This window comes from Coptis chinensis, chromosome 1 (genome assembly GCF_015680905.1).
Source record: "Coptis chinensis isolate HL-2020 chromosome 1, ASM1568090v1, whole genome shotgun sequence".
Classification (NCBI taxonomy): Eukaryota; Viridiplantae; Streptophyta; class Magnoliopsida; order Ranunculales; family Ranunculaceae; genus Coptis; species Coptis chinensis.
In genome coordinates, this window is record NC_141456.1 from 59,350,967 (window position 1) to 59,374,418 (window position 23,452).

A 23,452-nucleotide genomic window follows, 5' to 3' on the forward strand; every position below is an offset into this window, starting at 1 on the left:
TATCCAAGAAATGGAATCCCTAGTTTACCTTTAGACAGATAATCTCGACTTTCAATCCTCACCGGTCATACTCTCAGAAAAGAATCTCTCAGAAGATGGTATACTATTATACTTCATGTATGTGGGGAAAAGAATAATGAATACGAACATCCCACATACTACCTTGAAAAATAGACTTCTAGATGATAGTAGTCTCATGGAAAGAATGTCAATCACATATGAAGTGTCGGGTCCTTCACTTTAGCATCCTCTCAACTATTCTAAATTTTGTACCATACTGTAGTGATAAGTCATGGGTTGTAACTTGGCTTGGGTATTGGTTTATGAAGGAAAGGTAAAAAGGATTCAAATGTTGTTTCTAAAAAACACTAAGGGTTTTGCTTCATTCTTTGAAAGATTTCTTCGAATTCTGTATTGCAGAGAAAATTCTTCATTTGTCTTAGCTTTTCCATCCATTTTGTTCAACTTTTTTTTTTTTAGCTCAGTGGTATATCCTTGATTAGTACTGGATATGCTTGTTTTCCACTAGCTTCTTTCACTTAGAACAGAATGATGGTATTCATTGCATCTCTCTAGTATTTCCTTGTAATCTTTTTTTGTGCTATTTCTTCCTCTTTGTTCCCATCGTAATCTCAGAAACATATGGGTATGGATGATAAAGATTTTGGCTATACTCATTGTCTAGAGTTGGGTAAAAGGTAAATGGTTTTATGAAAGAAAATGGCTTATTGTAAGGCTCAAAAGGATTTAACATGATGGTCCTACTAGGTGGGATAAAGGCTGAATAGGTTCACTACTTGACTTATCAGTATGATACTCTGTTTCGAATAGACTACAAGACCTAATGGCTATCTCCCCAGTTAATGTCACTTTGTGATTAACCAAATTAATGAATAATGAGACTATATTACAACGACATAAAGAACTGAAAATTGTTGAGTCACTAAGACTCGGATTTTTCATAAGAACTCTCCAAAGAATGGATATAAAGCTCAAGTCTCACAGGCTAAGTCTAAAAATTATACTTCCAGGTTACTAGGGGTTTAAATCTCTCTTTTAGCAAAAGTACACAAAACTGACCAAGTACTATGGTGGTGCCTTTAAAAAGAATTCTATCAACAAGAACTATGTCCGAGCATAATAAATAGTCTAAGCGGTAATAAAATCAAGGCTTAAATACAGAAATATGCAACGTACTTAGGTCCTATTAACACTTGTATCAACATAGATTTTTTTTTTCACAAACGTATCAATGTACTATGCCCATTTTAACAAAAATAGCAATCCGTTAAGTTCCGTCAGTTAAGTGATGATGTGTCATTATTTTTTCAATTTCGTTTTATTTGTATTTTCCACTTGGCATGCCACATCAGCATTTTCTACCAACTCAGCATTTCCACCTCAGCACTGCCAACTCAGCATTTTTGTTTTTTTTAAAGTGACTGAAAAATAAATTAATAAATTTTTTTTGAATTAATAAATATATAAAAAAAGAATAAATTAATAATTATATAATAATAATAATAATAATTTATAAAAAAAATACAGAAATATATAAATAATATATTATTTTATTTATTATATATATTTGAAAATTATAAAAAAAACTATAAATAATAAAAAAAAGATTATAATATAAAATATATATTATTTTATAATAAAATAATATATAAATAATATATTATTTTATTTATTATATATATTTGAAAATTATAAAAAAGATTATAATATAAAAAAGTAAAAAAATATATATAAATAAAGAAATATATAAATAATATATTACTCTATTTATTATATATATTTGAAAATTATAAAAAAAACTATAAATAAAAAAAAAAGTATAATAGAAAAGAAAAAAAAAAAAAAATATATATATATATATATATATAATAAAAAAATTATTTATATATTTCTTTATTTATATTTCTTTTTATTTCTTTGTTTTTTTATATTATAATCTTTTTTTATAATTTATTAAATTTTTTTTCAGTCAGTTAAAAAAAACGAAAATGCTGAGTTGGTAGAAAATGCTGATGTGGCATGCCAAGTGGAAAATACAAATAAAACGAAATTGAAAAAATAATGACACATCATCACTTAACTGACGGAACTTAACGGATTGCTATTTTTGTTAAATTGGGCATAGTACATTGATACGTTTGTGAAAAAAAAATTATATGTTGATACAAGTGTTAATAGGACCTAAGTACATTGCATATTTCTGTATTTAAGCCTAAAATCAATAATATCAACTATCTATCAAACTCAACACTAAGCAGTATAGAATATATATCCCAGACTCATCATTAAATTCATTTTTCTCATGCTGCTGATATAGAAACAAAAATATTTTTGTTTTTGAAAACTAATTTTTGAAATTCATTTCTCAAGTACACCCTCCCCCAACTTAACATATGCATTGTCCTCAATGTATAGAAATTAAGTAAATGAAAAGAATGACAAAAAGGAAAGATGTTACCATTGATGCCGAATATCAAAATTAATCCCAAAATTAAGAACATTTCCTTTTACCAAGATTTTTTTTTTTTTAAGGTTTTTTTAAGTCAGATCCCTAAGACTATATATCATGCATTATCCATTTGGAGTGAGGAGATCAGATTTTCTTACCTAAATCTGAAGAATGTTTGGAGGACGAGGAGGTCTCACCTTGTGGGTTGTCAAAAATACTCCTTGATATGCTGGAAAGATTGCTGGTGAAGTTGCTTCTCTACCTTGAACTATTTCAGGTTTGATGATTGTGTGATAGGCCTTGTGGTTCCTCTGTGTTGAAGATTGATGAAAATCTTTCTTTCTAACAAGATAATAGTATCTGATGTGCCCTTTACCACCACAGTGATGATAATAGATGTCTGGTTGACTGTGCTCAAGGTGGGTGGTAGACTGGTTCATATACTTCTCTCGTTCAGACAATGATGGTGTAGAAGAGGCTTCAACAGTGCAATGCTTCTTATCAATATGGTCCACTTTTCTCGCCCGGAAGACTCATTTCAATTTCTAGATTACATTTGTTTTTCCAAAACTTCTTTAAATTTCGATTCTCTAGCAACCGATTTTTAAGGCGGGCAGTATGTATATGTTGTTCATCTTGAAATGTAGAGTTCATCTTCTCAAGATATGATACTCTCTTTGTCAATTTTCCATTCTGCTCACTTAAATCCTGAATTTTCTGTAGAGATTCCAAGAACATGGCTAGCAACGCCTCTGTGGTGGGGTTCTTAGGTTCATCACAGTTTTCTGTAGATTGAGCACTCTCAATTGTATCTTCGAATGGGAAGGATTCTTGTATCATGCTATCAAGGAAGTACACCTCTTCACCTTCAGCGTCATCACAATCCTTATGCAACAGGTGAAAGATATTTATGTCCATGGACATCTTACCAAAGTTGATATTCATTTCACCGTTGTAACAATTTATCAAAGCTTTTGCGGTAGCAAGAAAAGGTCGGCCTAGAATAATTAGAATTTTATCAAAGGCCTCCTGGGTGTCTATCACAATGAAATCCACTAGATAGTAGAAATCAGCTACTTGAACAAGAACATCCTCAACTATGCCTCTGGGAATCTTGGTAGAATGGTCAGCCAATTTCAATTTGACTTTTGTAGGCTTTAGGTTCTCCAAGCCCAATGCTTGGTACACATGATATGGCAACAGATTAACACTAGCACCAAGGTCTAAAAGAGCATTACCTGTGAATTTTTCTCCTATCTTGCATGATATTGTAGGACTTCCTGGATCTTTGAGCTTGATTGGAGCTTGCTGATAGATAACAGATGTTGTTTGTCCAGCTAGAAACGCTTGCTTTGGAACATGAGTACTTCTCTTTATGTTGCATGCATCTTTCAAGAATTTGGCATATGATGGTAACTGCTTGATCACTTTGAGAAATGGGATATTGATGTTATCTTTCTCAAATGCCTCCTTCATCTCTAAAAATTGCTTGTCCTTTTTGCTTTGAGCAAAAAACATAGGAAAAGGTGCCTTTGGTACAAATACATCAGCATGTGTCTGCTCTTTTTTCTCTTTGGCATTCTTGCATATCTTGTCTTGTTTATCTTGACAAATGGGAGTTGAAAGGATTTCTCCCACTTCGTTTGGAACTTCATTTGAAATCTTGACTGATTGCTCTGTAGCAATGTCATCATGAGAAGGTAAGTCAATCTTGTTGTCTATCTTCAATCCTGATCTGAGAGTTGTAATTGAGCTGACATGATCATGGAGGTGATCAGTACTAGAAGTTGTCCCAATGTGGTATACATCTTCACTCTTCGATATTGGTTCTAATAAGCTAGGTTGAGTGGCTTATGTCTTTACAGACAAAGCAGTAGTGAGTTGGTCGATCTTAGCCTCTAGGGACTCCATTCTAGAACATTGACTTGCCTGAGATTGCTGGAGATTGAGCTGAGATTGTGTAAGAAGCTCTAGAACACTTTCAAACTTCTGATTTTTCTGTGATAGCAAAGTAATAACATTCTCCAGGTTGGCAGGTGCGACATAAGTTCTCCTAGGATCAGGCACTAACTCTCCACTTGTACTGGAATTCTGCTGAGAGTATAATTGTTGTTGAGGAACCAACTGTGAAGCTTGACTTGTTTGTGGAATATAACTTTGATCTTTAGAACCTGGGGGTCCAGCGTTCTGTCTCCAATAATTACCTTGAAAGTTATTACCACCTTGGTTGGGCCTCTGAAATGAGTTCATGTTGTACTCTCCAACTGATGCATGTTGATAGTAAACATGACATTCTAGAGTTGCATGAGAAGTGTCCAAATAGACTTTGCAGTATTGGCTAGCTTGCATGACTGTGAGAGATTTAGCTTGAGACTTGTTGATCTTGGAGGGATTCACGGAGAACTGGTTGAATTTCTTACCCAGAATTTCAATGCTGGTGGCCAGGCTAGCCAATGTAGACTTCAGTTCTTGATCTGATTGTTCATGTGCTTGGTAACCAAATTGCTTTGGCTCCCCCTCCATGCTAGCGACATCCTCATTGCTAGTAATCTATTGTTGTGTTTCTTCAACTAAATTCTCGAGAAAGTTGTAAGCTTCCTCTCCATCCATTGATGTAAACTTGCCTTTGGGCATTGACTGTATCAACTTAAAACGGCAGCCGGGGAAAGTTGTTTATGTTTAATGTTTTCTTTCAAGATTAGAAGTTTGGATCTCGAGGTAATTTTAGCCGCATCATCCATCCTTTTGAGAAAGAGAGAAGCTTGAAGGACATCTCGAAGACAAGATCTACCATCCAGGTTAGTCGAATCTTCGTTCTTTTTATTTCATTCTTAGTATAGTTGCATCATAGTTTAGTTTTATTGCTTTATAGTATAATTGCATTTAGGACCTTTTCAACAATTGAAGTTGTAAGGCAACACAGCGAAACATCAAACTCTAGTATTTTTTGTCTGAATCTTGACAAACTGACTATCGTCTATGGGCCGTGGTACTTAAGCAATCCAAGTGATTGACCATAACCCTAGAAGAAACAGCTTTAGACAATGGGCGAGATACTAGCTGCAAAGCCCAACCCAGTTGAAGGAAAGTAGTTTTACATTTTAGTATAATTTAGAATAGTTGTATATTATTCAAGCATTGTAGGATAGTTTTTCGTCATTTTCGCATAACATTTTCTAGTGTATGCCCCGTTGTCCATATCATCGTCCGGTAAGAACACAACAATATACAAGGTTCAACAACCAACTAACAAGAATACTAGACGAGATTGATACAATGGCCGCACGCAATGATGGATGTGTTTTGGACACTAATAATCCCGAAGCTATCCCACCCATGCAAGCACAACAGAGGATAAAGCTGAGTGATTTCTATTCGCCAATCATTGGAGACCCACACAGCAATATTGTTTTTCCAGAGAGAGAAGCTAACCAGTTTGAACTTAGGGCATCAGTAATCTCTATGCTTCCAAAGTTCAATGGTTCAGACAATGTTCAGCCTTATGTTTGATAGGGATATATACTAAAAGCATTACTTTTGTATTAACTCTAATTCTTTATATTTTGAATGAGAATCATATGGGCAAATGTTATGCATATTATATATGTTATTAGTTATTTGCATGTGTCTAATACTTTATGTTGTAGATGATATGGTGTGAACACACAGAAGATCATATCATCAGTACCTTATAAAGTATAAGTAATCGTTCACAACCTAGATGGATTTGGACAAACCATTGGTATGGTTGTAGTATAATCTGGTATTAGTCTATCTTGACTATATGATTACACTAGTACACTTTGTGTGTATTGAACAGGAGCAAGTGAGGTTGTTTCTCTTTATACTGACTATATAAGAGAATAAACACCTCTGTTATTATGGATGTTTGTCCTCTTAATCCGGATATAATAACGGGCACTTACATGCATTGTACATTGCTTAAATCATCAATGAGTGAGATTCATTTGTGAATTAACAAACTCGATGGATTGGGTAATGACATTGTATGTAAGGTGTGATGTTGATTATAGAAGGAATCCCTGTCCTGCAAGAAGTCGGGCTGATGATGTCCCCATGAGGAGCTCAAAAGGATTGTCATGTAAACCCTGCAGGTGGATTTATTCTGACATGACAATGAGGTTGAGTGGTACTACTCAAGGACATAAGAAGTTGATTAATGTAGTTGTTAGTAACTTGACTTAATCAACGGACATTCGATTTCTTAAACATGGGGAGATCAATGAGCATATAATATGGAGCCCATAAACACTGACATGTAATTTGGGATTAGGGCGGTAGTGCAACAATGGCCTTTAGTGGAATAAGCCATTTGTTGACGGACTTGGGCCATGTGTTCTGAGCGAACATGGGAAGCCCAAGCCCGTCAGAAGGCCCAACCCTAATTTCTCCTCATGGTCCCTGTTGTAGCCTATAAATAGAATCCTTTCTTCTTGGCCGAAATTCACTATTCACTGGATTTAAAAGAGAGACAAGGAAAGATAGATCCAAAATTAGATCTAGCTTTGTGAGAAAGAAGGGGGTTAGTAGATCGTTGCCCACACAACTTCCAATATATTCTAAAGGAATACAACAGAAGATCAAGGGGTTGATTGTTGATTCGGATTCATAGCTATTGGATTCTCAGAGTTATCACAGCCGATTCAAAGGTATGTTTTCTATCCAAAATTGTGAGAACCCATTAATTACGCTGCACATGGTTTTCGCGGTTTGTAGAAATTTGCATTCTTAAATAACGGTTCCTACAATGCTCACATGAACAAATTTCTATCAGTCCTCAGAATTTTCAAGAACCAGAATATCAGGGATGAGAGTATCAAGTTAATTCTTTTTCCACTCTCACTCGAAGGTAAAGCATCTGAATGGTTAACTGCACAGCCGATCAATTCAATCAACAATTGGGAGAAGTTGAGAACGAAGTTTATGAACAAGTTCTACCCACCCCAGAGGACAGATGCCATACAGCAAGCCATCATCAATTTCAAAGGGAAGGTGACTGAAGAATATCATCAAAGCTGGGAGAAATTCAATAATCTGCTAGTCTCATGTCCACATCATGGTTATGATAAGAGGACACTGGCTCATTTTTTCTTTCGAGGACTTTCTACTATGAACAAGTTGATGATACAGTCAATGCATCAAGGTAAGTTTACATCATTGGATGGAGGGGAAGCCTACAACTTTCTCGAGAATGTAGCTGAAGACACTCAACAATGGAGTACTAGCAATGAGGACGTAGCTAGAGTGGAGGGGGTGCCGAAGCAATTTGGCAACCGAATTCAAGAAGACCCAAATCAAGCGATGCTATCAATTATGGCAAGCCTATCAACAGGACTTGAAACTCTGAACAAGAAGTTTGATCAATTCTCCATGAATTCTCCGAAAGCAAACAATTTCCAAGCTAAACCTCAACCATCCAAGCCTTGTTATGCCATTTGTGAGCTATGTTCTGATGAAGGCCACACCACTGAAGAGTGTTCATACTATTTGGATACTAATGCAGAGGCATGTAGTATCAACTCTTTAAGAAGAAATAACCAGTTCAATCAAGGACAGAATTATTGGAAGCCACAAAATACAAATCAGAGGAATTTTCCTCCAGGATTCCAAAATCAGTCAAATCAGTTCCAGAATAACCAGTATCAGTTCCAAGCCCGCAAGCAACCATACAGAAATCAACAGTCATACAAGAACTAGCAATACCAAGGCAACACAAATAGAGAGTTAGTACCAGATCTTATGAGTGGATATATTGCCCCTATGCCTCAGTCGAGCAAAGTAGTTATCCCACATCTGGAAGAAGTTATCACCACCATTGTCAATGAGTTGAAACAGACAAATCAAACAACCCAGAAGTTTGAGAATAACTTTAGTGTCATTCAAGGCCAGATAGGGCAAATCGCTGCCGCCTTGATAGAGAGATCAAAAGGAGAATTACCAAGCCAGTCGGAGCCAAATCCGAAAGGAAGAGGTGTCTTGCAAGTGGATAACCTGGAGATTACTCATGACCAAGTTAATTCTGTCACCACTCTGAGGTAGGCAAGAAAGTTGATAACAAGATTGCCTATGAACCAGGAAAAGATTCTGCGGAGCCTAATGTAACTTATGTCCCCACCATCCCATCCAGCTCTAACATTCCAGATATATCTAGTGTTGTACGACCTGCTGAAGAAACTGTTGCAAAAGAAGTTGAAGGAACTATTGTGGAAGTAAGTAAGAAGAAGCCATCACGAGTGACTCCAACTGTCACTCCACTATCTGTTACCAAGCCAACCGAAGCCGAAAGAAGATAACCAATATTGAAGAATCCGCCAGCACCGTTTCCTTCGAAACTAGTGAATACCATAAAGGGTGACTAGTACAAGGACATTTGCGATGTATTTCAAAATTTGCATATTGATATCCCATTTCTGACCACCATCAAGCAAGTTTCCTCGTATGCCAATTCAAGTTCGTGAAAGATCTAGTGAAGAAGAAGACCAACATTTCGAAAGAAGCTTTTATCGCTCAAAGATATTCATCGTACCTACATAATCTAGCGGTTGTGAAACTGAAAGATCCTGGAAGTCTAATTGTTACATGCAGAATTAGAGATTCTTTAGAGGAGCAAGCTTTATTAGATTTGGGTGCTAGTGTGAATCTTCTACCATATTTCGTCTATGAGAAGTTAGGCCTGAAGGATCTTAAACCGACTGATGTTACTTTACAGTTTGCAGATAGATCAGAAAAGATACCTAAAGGAATCATTGAAAACGTCATAGTCAAGATCGAAGATTTCTATTATCCTGTTGATTTCATAGTACTCGACACAGAACCTACATCTGGTAGGTAGATACCAATCATTCTAGGCAAACCATTCTTGGGCACTGCAAATGCAATAATCAACTATCGAAATGGTAATATAACGTTATCCTTTGGTAATATGAGAGTCGATACCAATGTTTTCCATATGTTACAGCAACCACAGGAGGTGTGTGCTGTGAACGAGGTATGTATGATTGAAGTGTTAGCATAGGATTATCTGACTCATTCATATCCTGCTGACGAGTTGTTGAAAGCTTTGACAAACTCAGACTGTGAGGAACTTAGTGTCGAGGCAATTAATGCAATTTTGGATTCATCGCCTGTCATGGATGATAACAAGTTCAAAGAAAAGTTTGAATCGCCTATGCCTGATAAACCATCTAAAGAGCTTAAGGAGTCGCCTAAGCTAGAATTGAAACCTTTGCCGTCTACACTCAAGTATGTTATCTTGGGAGATTTGGGAACCTACCCAGTAGTCATTGCATCAAATTTGACTGAGGAACAGGAATCTAGGTTAATAGAACTTTTAAAGGAACACAAGTCCGCTATAGGTTAGACAATTGATTGTAGGAACCGTTATTTTCAGAATGAATATTTCTGCAAACCGCGAAAACCCACGCGCAGCGGAATTAATGGGGTTCACGGTTTTGGATAGAAAACATACCTTTTAGAATCGGCTAAGATGTAATATCTGAGAATCCAATAGCTATGAATCCGAATCAACAATCAACCCCTTGATCTTCTGCTGTATTCCTTTAGAGTAGATTAGACGTTGTGTGGGCAACGATCTACCAACCCCCTTCTTTCTCACAAAGCTAGATCCAGTTTTGGATCTATCTTTTCTTGCCTCTCTTTTCAATCTAGTGAATAGTAATTTCAGCCAAGAGAAAAAAGATTCTATTTATAGGCTACAATAGGGACCATGAGGAGAAATTAGGGTTGGGCCTCCTGACGGGCTTGGGCTTCCCATGTTCACCTATAACACACAGCCCAAGTCCGTCAACAAATGGCTTATTCCACTAAAGGCAATTGTTGCACTACCGCCCTAATCCCAAATTACGTGTCAGCGTTTATGGGCTCCATATTATATGCTTGTTGATATCCCCGTGTTTAAGATATTGAATGCCCGTTGATTAAGTCAAGTTACTGACAACTACATTAATCAACTTCTTATATCCTTGAGTAGTACCACTCAACCTTATTGTCATGTATGAATAAATCCACCTGCAGGGTTTACATGACAATCTTTTTGAGCTCCTCAAGGGGACATCATCAACCCGACTTCCTGCGGGTCACGGATTCCTTCTATAATCAACAGTACACCTTACATATAATGTCATTACCCAATCCATCGAGTTTGTTGATTTATAAATGAATCTCACTCATTGATGATTTAAAGCAATGTATAATGCACGTAAGTGCCCGCTATTATATCCGGATTAATATAACAAGCATCCATAATAACAGAGGCGTTTGTTCTCTTATATAGTCAATATAAAGAGAAACAACCTCACTTGCTCATGTTCAATACACACAAAGTGTACTAGTATAATCCTATAGTCAGGATAGACTAATACCAGATTATACTACAATCGTACCAATGGTTTGTCCAAATCCATCTAGGTTGTGAACGATTACTTATACTTTATAAGGTACTGATGATATGATCTTTTGTGTGTTCACACCATATCATCTACAACATAAAGTATTAGACACATGCATATAACTAATAACATATATAATATACATAACATTTGCCCATATGATTCTCATTCAATATATAAAGAATTAGAGTTAATACAAAAGTAATGCTTTTAGTATATAACCCTATCATTGATGATATCAAGGGTATCAGCCCTATGATAGTTCAACATAGGATTCGTTTGGAAGAGGATTCAAAGACTTCTAAGCAACCACAGAGGAGGCTTAATCTGAAGATGAAGGAAGTAGTTCGAGAAGAGGTTGTCAAATTCCTTGACGCCGGCATTATCTACCCTATTTCTGATAGTCAATGGGTTAGTCCAGTTCAAGTTGTGCTGAAGAAGTCCGTAACCACAATGATCGAGAATGAGAACAATGAGTTGATTCCAACTAGGATTCAAACTGGATGGAGAGTTTGCATCGATTACAGGAAACTGATAGCCCATCAAGGAAAGACCATTTTCCATTACCATTCACCAATCAGATGTTAGAAAGATTAGCTAGACAAGCTTACTACTACTTTCTTGATGGTTACTCAGGATATTTTCAAATCCATATGCACCTTGAGGACCAAGTGAAGACCACATTCACATGTCCGTTCGGAATATTCGCCTACCGTCGTATGCCTTATGGTCTATGCAATGCACCAGCCACTTTTCAGCGATGCATGATGAATATTTTTGACGACATGGTGGAGAAATACATGGAAGTTTTTATGGATGATTTTTCAGTTTTTGGATCATCTTTTGAGGATTGCCTAAACCATTTATCCTTAGTCCTTAAACGTTGTTGCGATACCAACTTAGTTCTGAACTGGGAAAAGTGTCACTTCATGGTAAAGGAAGGGATAATGCTGGGTCACCAAGTTTCAAAGGAAGGAATTCTAGTAGATCGAGCGAAAATGTCTACATGAATTAAGCATGTTTTCGAAAGATCAGTTGTGAGATGGAAACCTAAGTATTCCCCACCTGTTAGTTTGTGGGATTTACTCCCCGTTGACCTTCAAAGGAAGATAATTTCTAGGTTGGTGTAAGAGGAGAGTGCGTAAGCTAGGTTGGTGTAAGAATTGCCATTCTGAAACTTGTCCTGGGTTACAGCCAATAAGAGAAAATTGTTGGTACAAGGTATACTTTTGTCAATCACCTGCTGAGAGAGATCAGAAGAATTCCTACAAAGTGAAACCTAGAGGGTGGGAATACTAGTCTTGAGGATCTGACTATAAAGGACTCAAAAGTCTTGAGAATCTGACTTTAAAAGACGACTCACATTACGTCTTGGGGATCTAACGTAAAAAGACCAAAATATTTGTTTCTTGAACTAATTCTATTGATATTCGGCATCAATGGTAATATCCTACCTTTTTCTCATCCTTTTCATTTACTTCTTTATACATTGAGGTTAATGTATGCATAAGTAGGGGGAGGGTGTACTTGAGAAATGAATTTCGAAAATTAGTTTTCAAAACCAAAAATATTTTTGTTTCTATATTAGCAACATGAGAAAAATGAATTTTAATGATGAGTCTGGGATATATATTATATACTGCTTAGTGTTGAGTTTGATAGATAGTTGATATTATTGATTTCATTATCGCTTAGACTATTTATTATGCTCGGACATAGTTCTTGTTGATAGAATTCTTTATCAAGGCACCACCATAATACTTGGTCAGTTTTGTGTACTTTGGCTAGAAGATAGATTTAAACCCCTAGTAAACTGGAAGTAGAATTTTTTAGACTTAGCCCGTGAGACTTAAGCTTTATACCCATTCTTTGGAGAGTTCTTATGAAAAATCCGACTCTTAGTGACTCAACATCTTTCAGTTCTTTATGTCATTGTAAAATAGTCTCATTATTTGTTGATTTAGTTAATCACAAAGTGACATCAACTGGGGAGATAGCCATTAGGTCTTGTAGTCTATTCGTAACAGAGTATCATACTGATAAGTCAAGTAGTGAACCCATTCAGCCTTTATCCCACCTAGTAGGACCATCATGTTAAACCCTTTTGAGCCTTACAATAAGCTATTTTCTTTCATAAAACCCTTTACCCTTTACCCAACTCCAGACAAGGAGTATAGCCAAAAACCTTTATCAGCCATACCCATATGTTTCTGAGAATACGAAGGGAACAAGGAGGAAGAAAGAGCACAAAAGGAAGATTACAAGGAAATATCAGAGACGTACAATGAAAACCATCATTCTATTCTAAGTGAAAGAAGCTAGTGGAAAACAAGCATATCCAGTACTAATCAAGGATATACCACTGAGTTAAAAAAAAAAGAATAAGTTGAACAGAATGGATGGAAAAGCTAAGACAAAGGAAGAATCTTCTCTGAAATACGAAATTTGAATAAATCTTCCAAAGAAAGAAGCAAAATCCTTAGTGTTTTTCAGAAACAACACTTGAATCCTTTTTACCTTTCTTTCATAAACCAATACCCAAGCCAAGTTACAACCCATGACTTATCACTACAGTATGGTACGAAGTCTAGAATAGGTGAGAGGATGCTAAAGTGAAGGACCCGACACTTCATATGTGATTGACATTCTTTCCATGAGACTACTGTCATCTAGAAGTCTATTTTTCAAGGTAGTATGTGGGATGTTCATATTCATTATTCTTTTCCCCACATACATGAGGTAAAATAGTATACCATCTTCTGAGAGATTATTTTCTGAGAGTATGACCGGTGAGGATTGAAAGTCTAGATTATCATTCTAAAGGTAAACTAGGGATTCTGTTTCTTGGATAGGAGAGTATAGGAGATTGACTAAGTACACACATAAGCCTTGATTGAGAATTTTGTCAATTTTTACTATCTCCCATCATAATCTATGAGTCTTTGTAGCAATGTAGTTAGCAATGGGGACCGTCTATTGGAGTAAGCACTAAGTGGGTAAGGAATTTCTCTCTCTAAAAAATACTATCATTCTTGAACATGCTATTGATTGATTTTGTGGGTATATCACCTGATAACCCTCACGAGGCTATAACTCGTCCTTTTTGGGGAACTTAAAGGTTTAAAGCCTTGTTGCATATGGTAAATGCAATCGCGATGCCTGCGAAAGTAAGTTAGGATTTTATTTTTGTTATTAGGATGTGATTTTGATCAATGTTGCATTTGGTACATTGAACACACACTTCTTCTGGCTGAAGTGATGATAGGTTTGTGATCAAAGGACAGGTTGCATTTATATGATTTAAGATTAGATAAAAATTGAATGGTGAGGTATTTATGTTCATGACAGGATAAGGGGTTTGGTCTTTTTGTTTGGTTATAAGGGCTTCTACCTTTTTTGTGAGGGCTTCGATTAAAGTTTTGATCTCAGGATCAGATTTCACCTAAAAAATACCACTAGCCTCATATGTACTGGGTTGGGCTGCTCTGGAATTGTTTACGTCGCCCCAATAGGTACTTTTTTCAGCTTGGTTTTCAAGAAAGGTTAAGGTTTCAGTTGCACCTATATCCAAAAAATTACCATTACTCATGATGTCGCGAGTTACTTTGTATTCTTGGAGAAGACCTTTGAAGAAACATTGGACAAGAGTGGATTTTTCTAGTGTATGGTGAGAACATGAATCGAGTAGGTCAAAGAATTTATCCCATTCTTTAGAAAATATCTCACTTGGACTCTGTCTGAAGAACTGTATCTTACTTCTTATCTCTTCTATTTTCTTCGGCAGAAAGAACTTCTTCATGAAGGAGAACACAACCTTTTCCCATGTATCGAAAGAATCGGGTTTCTGCGAAAGAAGCCAAGCATGACTCTTACCAGCTAGAGTAAAAGGAAACACTCGTAGCTTAACCTGATCGTCGGTGACACTCGGATGGTGGAAAGTATTACATACTTTATGTATCCGGCGTAGATGCTCGTACGGTAACTCATGTTCAAACCCGTGAAAGATGGGTAGAAGATTGAACACGTTAGGTGGAATGCGAAAGTCGCTCGTGAGTGGTGTGAGTGGTATACAAGATGGAGGCCCATCTTGTAACGGTGTGTAGAAGTTGTAGAGAGGCTCTTCAACTTGCACTACTTCGTCGGTCATCTTAGTTGATGGAGGACTAGAAATAGGAGATTGTCTAGGATGACGTGCTCTCCTATGTGAGTAAGTATTATTCTTGCTAATACCAGTAGTGCCTGAACGTAGTATCATGCACTTTTAGCAGGACAACAAAACTTTCCTAACAGGTGCAAACGATGTAAAGTATGCTCAAGAAATCAAAATTCGTTTTTGGAAGTATGGAGTTTTGAAAACTTTGCTTGGTCTTTATTATGCCCTGTTCAAAGGAACAATTGGGCGCAAGATTAGGATGGCTCTATTACACGTCTTAGAAGAGTAGGCAGTCACTTCACCAAGTGGTGTGCTACCAAGAATCTCACTCATGATGAATCTGGGGGAGGGGAGCGAGGAAGGTAGTTAGTCCACTGGAATTTGGTAACTAATTACTCTAAATCCTCCTAGCTATATTTTTGTCCTATTCTGGAGGAGCGTGACTACTTTGGGCTCTAGTTAGTTGATTTTAATTCATTTTTTTTTGTCTAGGGCTTCAAGAATCAAGCATCGTCTGATTTATCTACATTGGGGAATGACTTTCCAATGGTTGTTATGTGGCTCGGGTTTAGCCTTATGCCTGAATTTAAATTTGCAGTGCAGAAATTAAAATTCAAACAATCACGTAAGCATGCTTGAACACACAAGGTATCCTCTTACATGGACTTTGAGGAGGTTTAGAATTTACCTATCAAGCTGTGCTTATATGTTGCTTGAGGAGAAGGCGATGTTGGTTGGCGCGTAATCTGAGAATCAAGCCCAACCGTTTGAGCTTTTCCCTGTTTTAGGTTACAATAAAGGTCCACTTAAAATGCCCACAGTTTGGGTTTTTGATAATTAAACAACTTTGCCTTCAAGGGCCCAAAACATAAAAGTAAACTAATCTAATAGATTAACTAGAGCTAAACTTAGTTAGAGTGTTGATTACTAAGTTGATTCAAAGTGTGCGAGCGTATGATTCACGACACGCCTCGCACACTTGAACTTCTCGATCAAAACTTTTTTTTTTCTTTATATCTTTATCTATTACAAACAAGTTCCACTGATTTATACTACTCTATTACAAAATCCAGATCTATATATCAACTAAACAATACAAAACAACTGAACTCTAAAAAAAACTGGACATCAGTGTGTGGAGGTGACTGGGCGGTCGCCTGCGCGGTCACCTGGTAGATTTCGACCAAGTTTTGTCGATTTTCACCTGCAGCTTTTGCTCCTCTCTAACATGTTGATCGCGAACCCTGATTTGCAAAAAAGTAAGTCAGTAATGAAAAACAACGAAATAAATCAATGAAAATTATAAAAATAAGAAATGAAAAGGTGAGAGTGATTCTTCCCTCCTTAGATGCTTAACCAAGCATTTTTACTCCATCAATCCCCATCAGCGGCACCATTTGATGTAGACTAGTATTGAATATATTAAAGTTGTTGATGTGGTTCACCATAGATTATTTGGAGTTTGAATGGTTGGGAGTTGAAGAAATGAAGGTAGGATCTTTAGTTTAGGATTTGTATAGGTTACTAGTTTATGAAGAACATTGAAAAGCTTAGTTGTTTAAATGATTGAAATAACACAAACTTGAAAGAAAATGATTAAAATGATTGATTGAAAGAAAAGAAAGAAGATTGATTGATTGAATAACAAAAGTAAATAACAAGATTGAAAATGAAGAACAATAAAGTAAATGACTTGAATGAAAAAAAGAGTAGAAATTAAATCCTACATGACACTATAATAAGTCTAGGTGCATTCTCTCTCCCTAACTTTTACTTCTTATACCCCTACTTGATGCAAATGACTGATTTGCCCTTCTCTATTACATTTGAGACACCTCATCCTTTACTTTATGCTTTTGTTTTTTCCATTTGCTCTTTGATTTCTTCTTGATCAAGGTAGGTTTTAGAGAAAACCTTCTTTTGAGTTGAGGACATCTATCTCTGGTCTTCTGAGTTGAAGACTTTCACTTTCAGCTCATTGGTTATGAGTCATTGACCTTTGACCTTTGACCTTGACTTTGACTTTTTCAAAACTTTTTCATAGCAGCTTCGGGTCTTCATAATAAGCGTAAGTAAAGCTCCTTTTGGTGCTAAGACGCAACTTTTATGATAAGTGGTGTGAATTTATCTGTAACCTGAAAAAAGCAATAAAAGCTATGAGTTGTCTTTTCATTAAACGTAAGAAGGGCTATAATATAGTAATGTAATGGTAATAAAATGCACATTTAGGAGCTGATCAGTAACTTATCATAGGCTCTCAAGAATTTGAAGTATTCGTCATCCAACTTGTCTGGATTTACATGAAAATCTTCATCCACAAAAGTATGTGCATCCTTAAGGAAATCATCAATATCCTCGGTAGTGAAGTCGGCAAAGAAATTGTGATCCTTGTCGTCCTCAAAAAGAATGGGTACCAACGTTGGAGTTAAGATATCAACTGAACTGGTGATCATGTTGATCTCACCATCCATAGTTTGTGGCATCAATTTGGACAAATTTATTTCCACAGTGAGATTTCCAAAGGATATGGTCATGGAACCATCATGACAATTGATAAGGGCGTTTGCAGTTGCAAGAAATGGACGCCCTAGGATGATTGGAATGGAGTCGTATGCAACTTCCGTGTCCAGAATGACAAAATCAATTGGATAGTAAAAATCGTAGACCTTGACGAGGACATTCTCCACAATGCCTTTGGGATGCTTGATGGAACGATTGGCTAATTGCAGTGTCATGGTTGTAGGTTTGAGTTCATGGATACCCAGCTGTTTGAAGAGGTAGTAGCACTACACCATTTTTCCCTATTTGGAACGGACTGGAGCCATTCCTGTTAGGTCCGTCGCTAAGATATGAACAAATTTACTAATTCGGCAATTTATTTTTAACTAATTTTTGGCACACACCAAACAGGAACGATCCCCATCCGTTCTAATTTGCCAAAATTCTGGTAGTGTAGGGAAGTAAGTTGACACTTGCTCCCAAGTCCAACAGTGCAGTAGCTGTATACTTGTCTCCCAAGGTGCATGGAACTGTGGGACAGGCAACGTCCTTGCATTTTACTATTCTATTTGATTAAGAGAATGAAGGAAATTGGTCTGTTAGAAAAGTGTGTTGTGGGACATTGGTTTTCGTTTTATTAGTGCACATATCTTTCAGAAACGTAGCATGTCTTGACAATTGTTTGAGAGCATCGAGAAATGGAAGGTTTATTGCCAAATTCTTGAATGTTTCTTGATAAGCACCCAAAAATGTAGTTTTAAACCCTTAATAGTATTACATTTAGGGCAACCATGTTTATAATAAATAAGAGTTAGTATTGTTTGTGTTTAAAAATGTCATTTTGCATGGAAAACAAGTCAAGATAATTGCTAGAAGAGTTATATGTTTAAAGCCCAAGAATCAAAAAAAAAACCTTTTTCATGCCCAGTCAAAGTCAATTCGGGTAGAAAAATGCAAAAAAAACCATCAGAACTTCAAAATGACGTATATTTGGACTCAAGCCTCAGAATTGGGCCTACTTTATGTCAAAACAACCGACTCGAAACAAGATTTCCAATTGACCTAACCCTGCTCCAATCAGAGTTGTATGTGGACAAAAAGGGCACTAAATTATTTTCTAGCAGCATTGGCTCTTTTAGACTTAACCTAATGGACTTTGAGCTCACATCAGAGGCCTAAAGTCTCCTTTCCAGAACTATGCACGAAAATGTAACCTAACCCTCTCCTATATAAAGAGGGTTAGGGCTAGCCTCCAGATCATACCCTACTTTAGAATAGTTTAGTTTAGTTTTTAGAAAAGTAGTTTGTAGTGTAGCCTCCATTAAACTTTCTTCAATAAAAGCTTTAGTTATCTTCAATTCTCTTTTACTTTTATGTCTTTCTTTTATTGTTCCAGTTTAATACGTCCAATGAATCATAGCTAAACTCCCATTAGAGGGAGGTTATTGAAGTTTTAAGAGGACTTGATTTGTTTAGCATAGATTTGTTGATTAGGGTTTAAAGTTTGGATTTTTCTTGACTTAGAGATAAGAAGAGAAAAATCTAAACTAGAGGATTGTGAGTTTTTCCATGAGAATGGAAAACAATCCTTCCTCTCATGCTAGTTTTATATTTGAGCTTTTAGTGAGAATATAAAGATTAGGGTTTCTCAACAATCTATTCTAACACTTCTAGGAATTGAAAAGTAGATTTAATTCTCTCTCTAACATTTTCTAATTTCCATCATATTTGATTCACATCATTATATTGTTAGTTAATTTAGTATTAAGATTAAATTCGTAGAATAATCATATTAGTAGATTTCACATCATAATCATTACTCTCAGATTAAACCCAGAAACCGATCCCTCTAATTTTGGCGATCCAAATCGAAGCTTCCAGAACCAAACAAATACTCCACCTACTCCTACTACCGAATCAAAGCCATTTGTTATCTCTATTTCACACAAGTCAAAAGAGAACTAACAGTAATTAAAACCCGACACTCCTCTTTCCGAATCGATCGCCCAATCACCGAAATGCTCGCAAAGACCAGTCTAATTGCAGTCACGATTCCCTTCTAATTCCAATCCACTTTTGGTACGAAATATCCAATTCCTACTATTAAGAGATGTGAGCAATAAATCTTTGGGGGTTTCTAATGTCGATAGAATTCCGAATCTTGCACAAGCTAAACCGAATTAGAACTTTCCCAATTCGGGGGACCTAAAGAAAAGCTATAAAAACAGGGGCGAGGGACAAAACAGGGGGCGTTCCAGAACACTGATACAGAGAACATGAGAGACAGAAAAGTGGAGTTCGAGTTAGTACGCGGATTAAAGCTTGGGGACAGAACGAATTGGAGGAGAAGACTTCAACGCGAGACTACGGTTTTTGCAATGATTAATTCTTCTATTAATTTCTTTTTTCTGTTCATTGTTATGTATAGCTAAACTCCAAGTCTAGGGCAGATGAAACCTTAGGCTAATGTTTGTGTTTTCTGGATTAATTTCGATGATTTCTAGTTAGTTTAAATTGCTATACTCTTCTAGTTTCATGTATTGATAGCTAGCTTGTATCTTTCATATAGTATGTCACGCATGCTTTATAGTTCGATATTCGTTGCTATTAGTTAAGCCTGTTTTAACTGTTGACGTCAAATTTAGATATTATTCGTGCCGTAAAAAGACGAGTAATCTTTTGAGTTTGATATGTAGTGCCGAAACTTTAGAAGATACATGTTTAGTTAAGATTATCACGATCATATCATCGAGAAAGCAAGGGTTACCTTTCCCTCATGCTACTCGTATTAAATCTGGAACATTAAAATTACTCTTAGAAATATAAACAGAAGTCTACGGTGGATTCTATAGTCCTAGAGTTCTTCCCATTTGATAAAACCCAATTATTTAGTTTATAGTTTTCATAGTTTAAATAGTTTAGTGAGTAGTTAATTCAATCTTTCTCTAAACCACCATTGTTCGCATTAGGATAAATAATCAATTAGTACTCAGTTGTTCTAAGTAGCAGTCCCTGTGGGATCGACCCGTTTGCCGTCGCAACTATTTTCAACGATAGCTGTGCGCTTGCGGTTTAACTAGGGTTAGATTAGTCTAATTAATTTAGACCGAGTAATTTCCTATCAAGTTTTTGGCGCCGCTGCCGGGGATTGCAGTGGTACAATTAAGTTTTAAAGTTTTATTTATCGTGATTCGTAGTTTAAATTTAGTCGTAGTTTTATTATTTCTTAGTTTTCGTGTTTAATTTTGATTTTCGCAGGCAGTAAGCAAAGATTTCTTCTTACAAGGTTGATAGTCGTGATTTTGTTGTGGACTTTGTAAAGTTGCTTGCTTGTCGTCACTCGGCGTCGTAAGTAGCCCTCGAAGGCTCACACCGTAGGTACGTCTCTTTACTTTGTGGGGTTGAATTTTGTTTGTTTCGTGTGTTTTGTTTGTTTTATTGTTTCTTGCATTTAGGAAGGTTAAATCATATTGACCAGCCTTAGACATCTTGCATTAGGACAGGTTTTAGCCCGCTCACTAGGAAAGCCCTTTTTACACGTGGATCGAGTGACGGTGCTTTTGCACAAGAACTGGGAATCGTGTTATTTGAGTTTAGGAGCAAATATATTAAACAATATTTAAAATTCAATCTGGGTTGAAATATTTGTTTGGTATTGTTTGTGTGAGCATCATTTGCATCATTTATTAGAGTCTTAGGTTTTAGAAGTGGTTTATGATTGAGACTCGATCCGATAATCCAGAGTTAGCACCATTTGATTCAGAAATTGAACGGACACTCCATAGGAAGATTAGAAATCTCGCCGAGTTAGAGATACCCATAACCTTTGTCGGCAATACACCAATTTTTGCTGACATGGGTGACAATAATAATGGCGTTGTTGCTTGAAGTACCTAGGTCCATTAAGGAATTCATATATCCTACTAGGACCACTCGACCGTCTTGCATCGTTCCCCCGCCGACCAATGCTAATCACTTTGAGTTAAAGCCCAATCTGCTTAGGCTACTTCCTAAGTTTAGGGGGACTGATGAGGAAGATCCATATCTTCATGTAAGGGAATTTGAAGATATTTGTGGGACTGTTAAACTTCAACAGTTTAGCGATGAGGCTATAAAGTTGAAATTATTCCCATTTTCTCTTAAGGAGAAAGCGAAGAGTTGGTTTCACACTCTTCCATCAAATTCCATAACGGGTTGGGAAAAATTATGCGTTGTGTTTTTAAAAAAACTTTTTCCCTAATCATAAGGCGACTGCTTTTAGAAAAAGTCTATCATCGTTTTGCCAAAATGATGGAGAATCATTATGAAAGTGTATGGAGAGATTTAAGGACATGCTTTTGCAGTGTCCTAACCATGGCCTAGAGAAAGGTAGGATAGTCCAGATTCTCTATGAGGGTCTTGATTTTAATTCTAAGGCTATGATTGAGACCATGAGTACTGGAGATTTCTGTGCTAAGACTGTAGATGAAGCATGGACCTTTTTAGAAGAAGTCTCTGAAAAGGTCCAGCAATGGGAAACTAGCCGTGAGCCTAAGAAGGTGGCTAGTAGTACTACACAGAATGGTTTGTTCCACGTTGACAAGGAGTTTGACACGAACGCTAAGATGGCCACTTTAATTAGAAGAGTTGAAGTCCTCGAGCTAGAAAAAGAGACAAAGTCTCCAGCTTCGGTTAACAATATCGAGGCCCCTGGTTGTGTTTTGTGTGATAGTCTTGATCACGTTATAGATAATTGCCCTGGCATAACTACACAAGTCAATGCTTTTAATTCATACCAAAAACTAGGCAATAATCCTTTTTCTAACACGTATAATCCAGGGTGGCGTAACCACCCCAATTTGTCTTGGTCTAAGGGATACATCAGGGAGGCCCCGTGGGTAACTCAAACCCAGTACTACAGTATGCACCTCAACCACCTAAACTTTCACCTATAGAAGAAGCCATTGCTCAATTATCACAAAACACCATGAAATTCCAGGAAACAACCCAACAGTTTATGCAAGCCAGTCAAACTGCTACTCAAGATAATGCTCAAGCCATTAGGAAGATCGAAGTCACCATAGGTCAAATTGCTAATACTTTGAATGAAAGGGACAAGGGTAGGTTTCCTAGTCAACCAGTGGCTAATCCAAAGGGACGGTATGAAATAGGCTCTAACTTGAGCCAAGAGCACCACCAGGAGCAAGCTAAGTCTATTACCATTCTTAGAAGTGGTAAACATATTGATAATAGGGTTGAGATGCCTAGGGATGTTGAGGTCAGATCTGTAACTATAGAGTGTGAGGGCGAGAAGAGTGATGTAAGTGGTTTTAATAGTCGTGATGTTTCTACGAAGTGCTTAGAGCCTCCTACGTCTTTCGAGTCTAGTCATGTACCATCTTATATACCAAAAGCCCCTTTTCCTGAGAGGTTAGTTCAGGCTAAGAAAGGAAATACTTTTAATGAGATAATGGAGATGTTTAAGCAAGTTCATATAAATATTCCGTTACTTGATGCTATAAAACAAGTTCCTTCTTATGCCAAGTTTCTTAAGGATATGTGGTAATGCTAAAAACGTAAGTTGAGCGTGCATAAGAAAGCTTTCCTTACTGAGCAAGTGAGTTCGATTATTCAAAACCGCACTCCACCTAAGTTTAGAGATCCAGGATGCCCTACTATATCCTGTGTTATAGGTGATCATATGATTGAGAAGGCATTACTTGATTTGGGGGCTAGTGTTAATTTGTTACCTTATTCGGTTTATTTACAGCTTGGTCTTGGTAAATTGAAACCTATGCCGATTACACTTCAACTGGCGGATAGATCTGTCAGAGTTCCACGTAGTATTGTTGAAGATGTTTTGATTCAGGTTGATAAATTTTATTTCCCAGTTAATTTTATTGTTCTAGAAACACAACCTGT

At 36.6% G+C, this 23,452-nt stretch overlaps 1 protein-coding gene across 1 annotated transcript; it reads left to right on the forward strand.

The window, feature by feature from the left end:
• The first annotated feature begins 21,864 nt into the window (after positions 1–21,864).
• On the forward strand, positions 21,865–23,096 carry LOC147524738 (uncharacterized). Its single transcript, XM_086576169.1, has 2 exons — positions 21,865–22,428; positions 22,530–23,096. The coding sequence occupies exons 1-2, from the start codon at positions 21,865–21,867 to the stop codon at positions 23,094–23,096; spliced, it is 1,131 nt and encodes a 376-aa protein (XP_086432295.1).
• Positions 23,097–23,452: the final 356 nt, after the last annotated feature.

Bases quoted from the DNA above. Each gene is read 5' to 3' on its own strand.
- LOC147524738 (XM_086576169.1), top strand. From the start codon at position 21,865: ATGGAGAGATTTAAGGACATGCTTTTGCAGTGTCCTAACCATGGCCTA. The intron at 22,429-22,529 runs GTAACTCAAACC...ATGAAATTCCAG, and splicing joins ACATCAGGGAGGCCCCGTGG to GAAACAACCCAACAGTTTAT.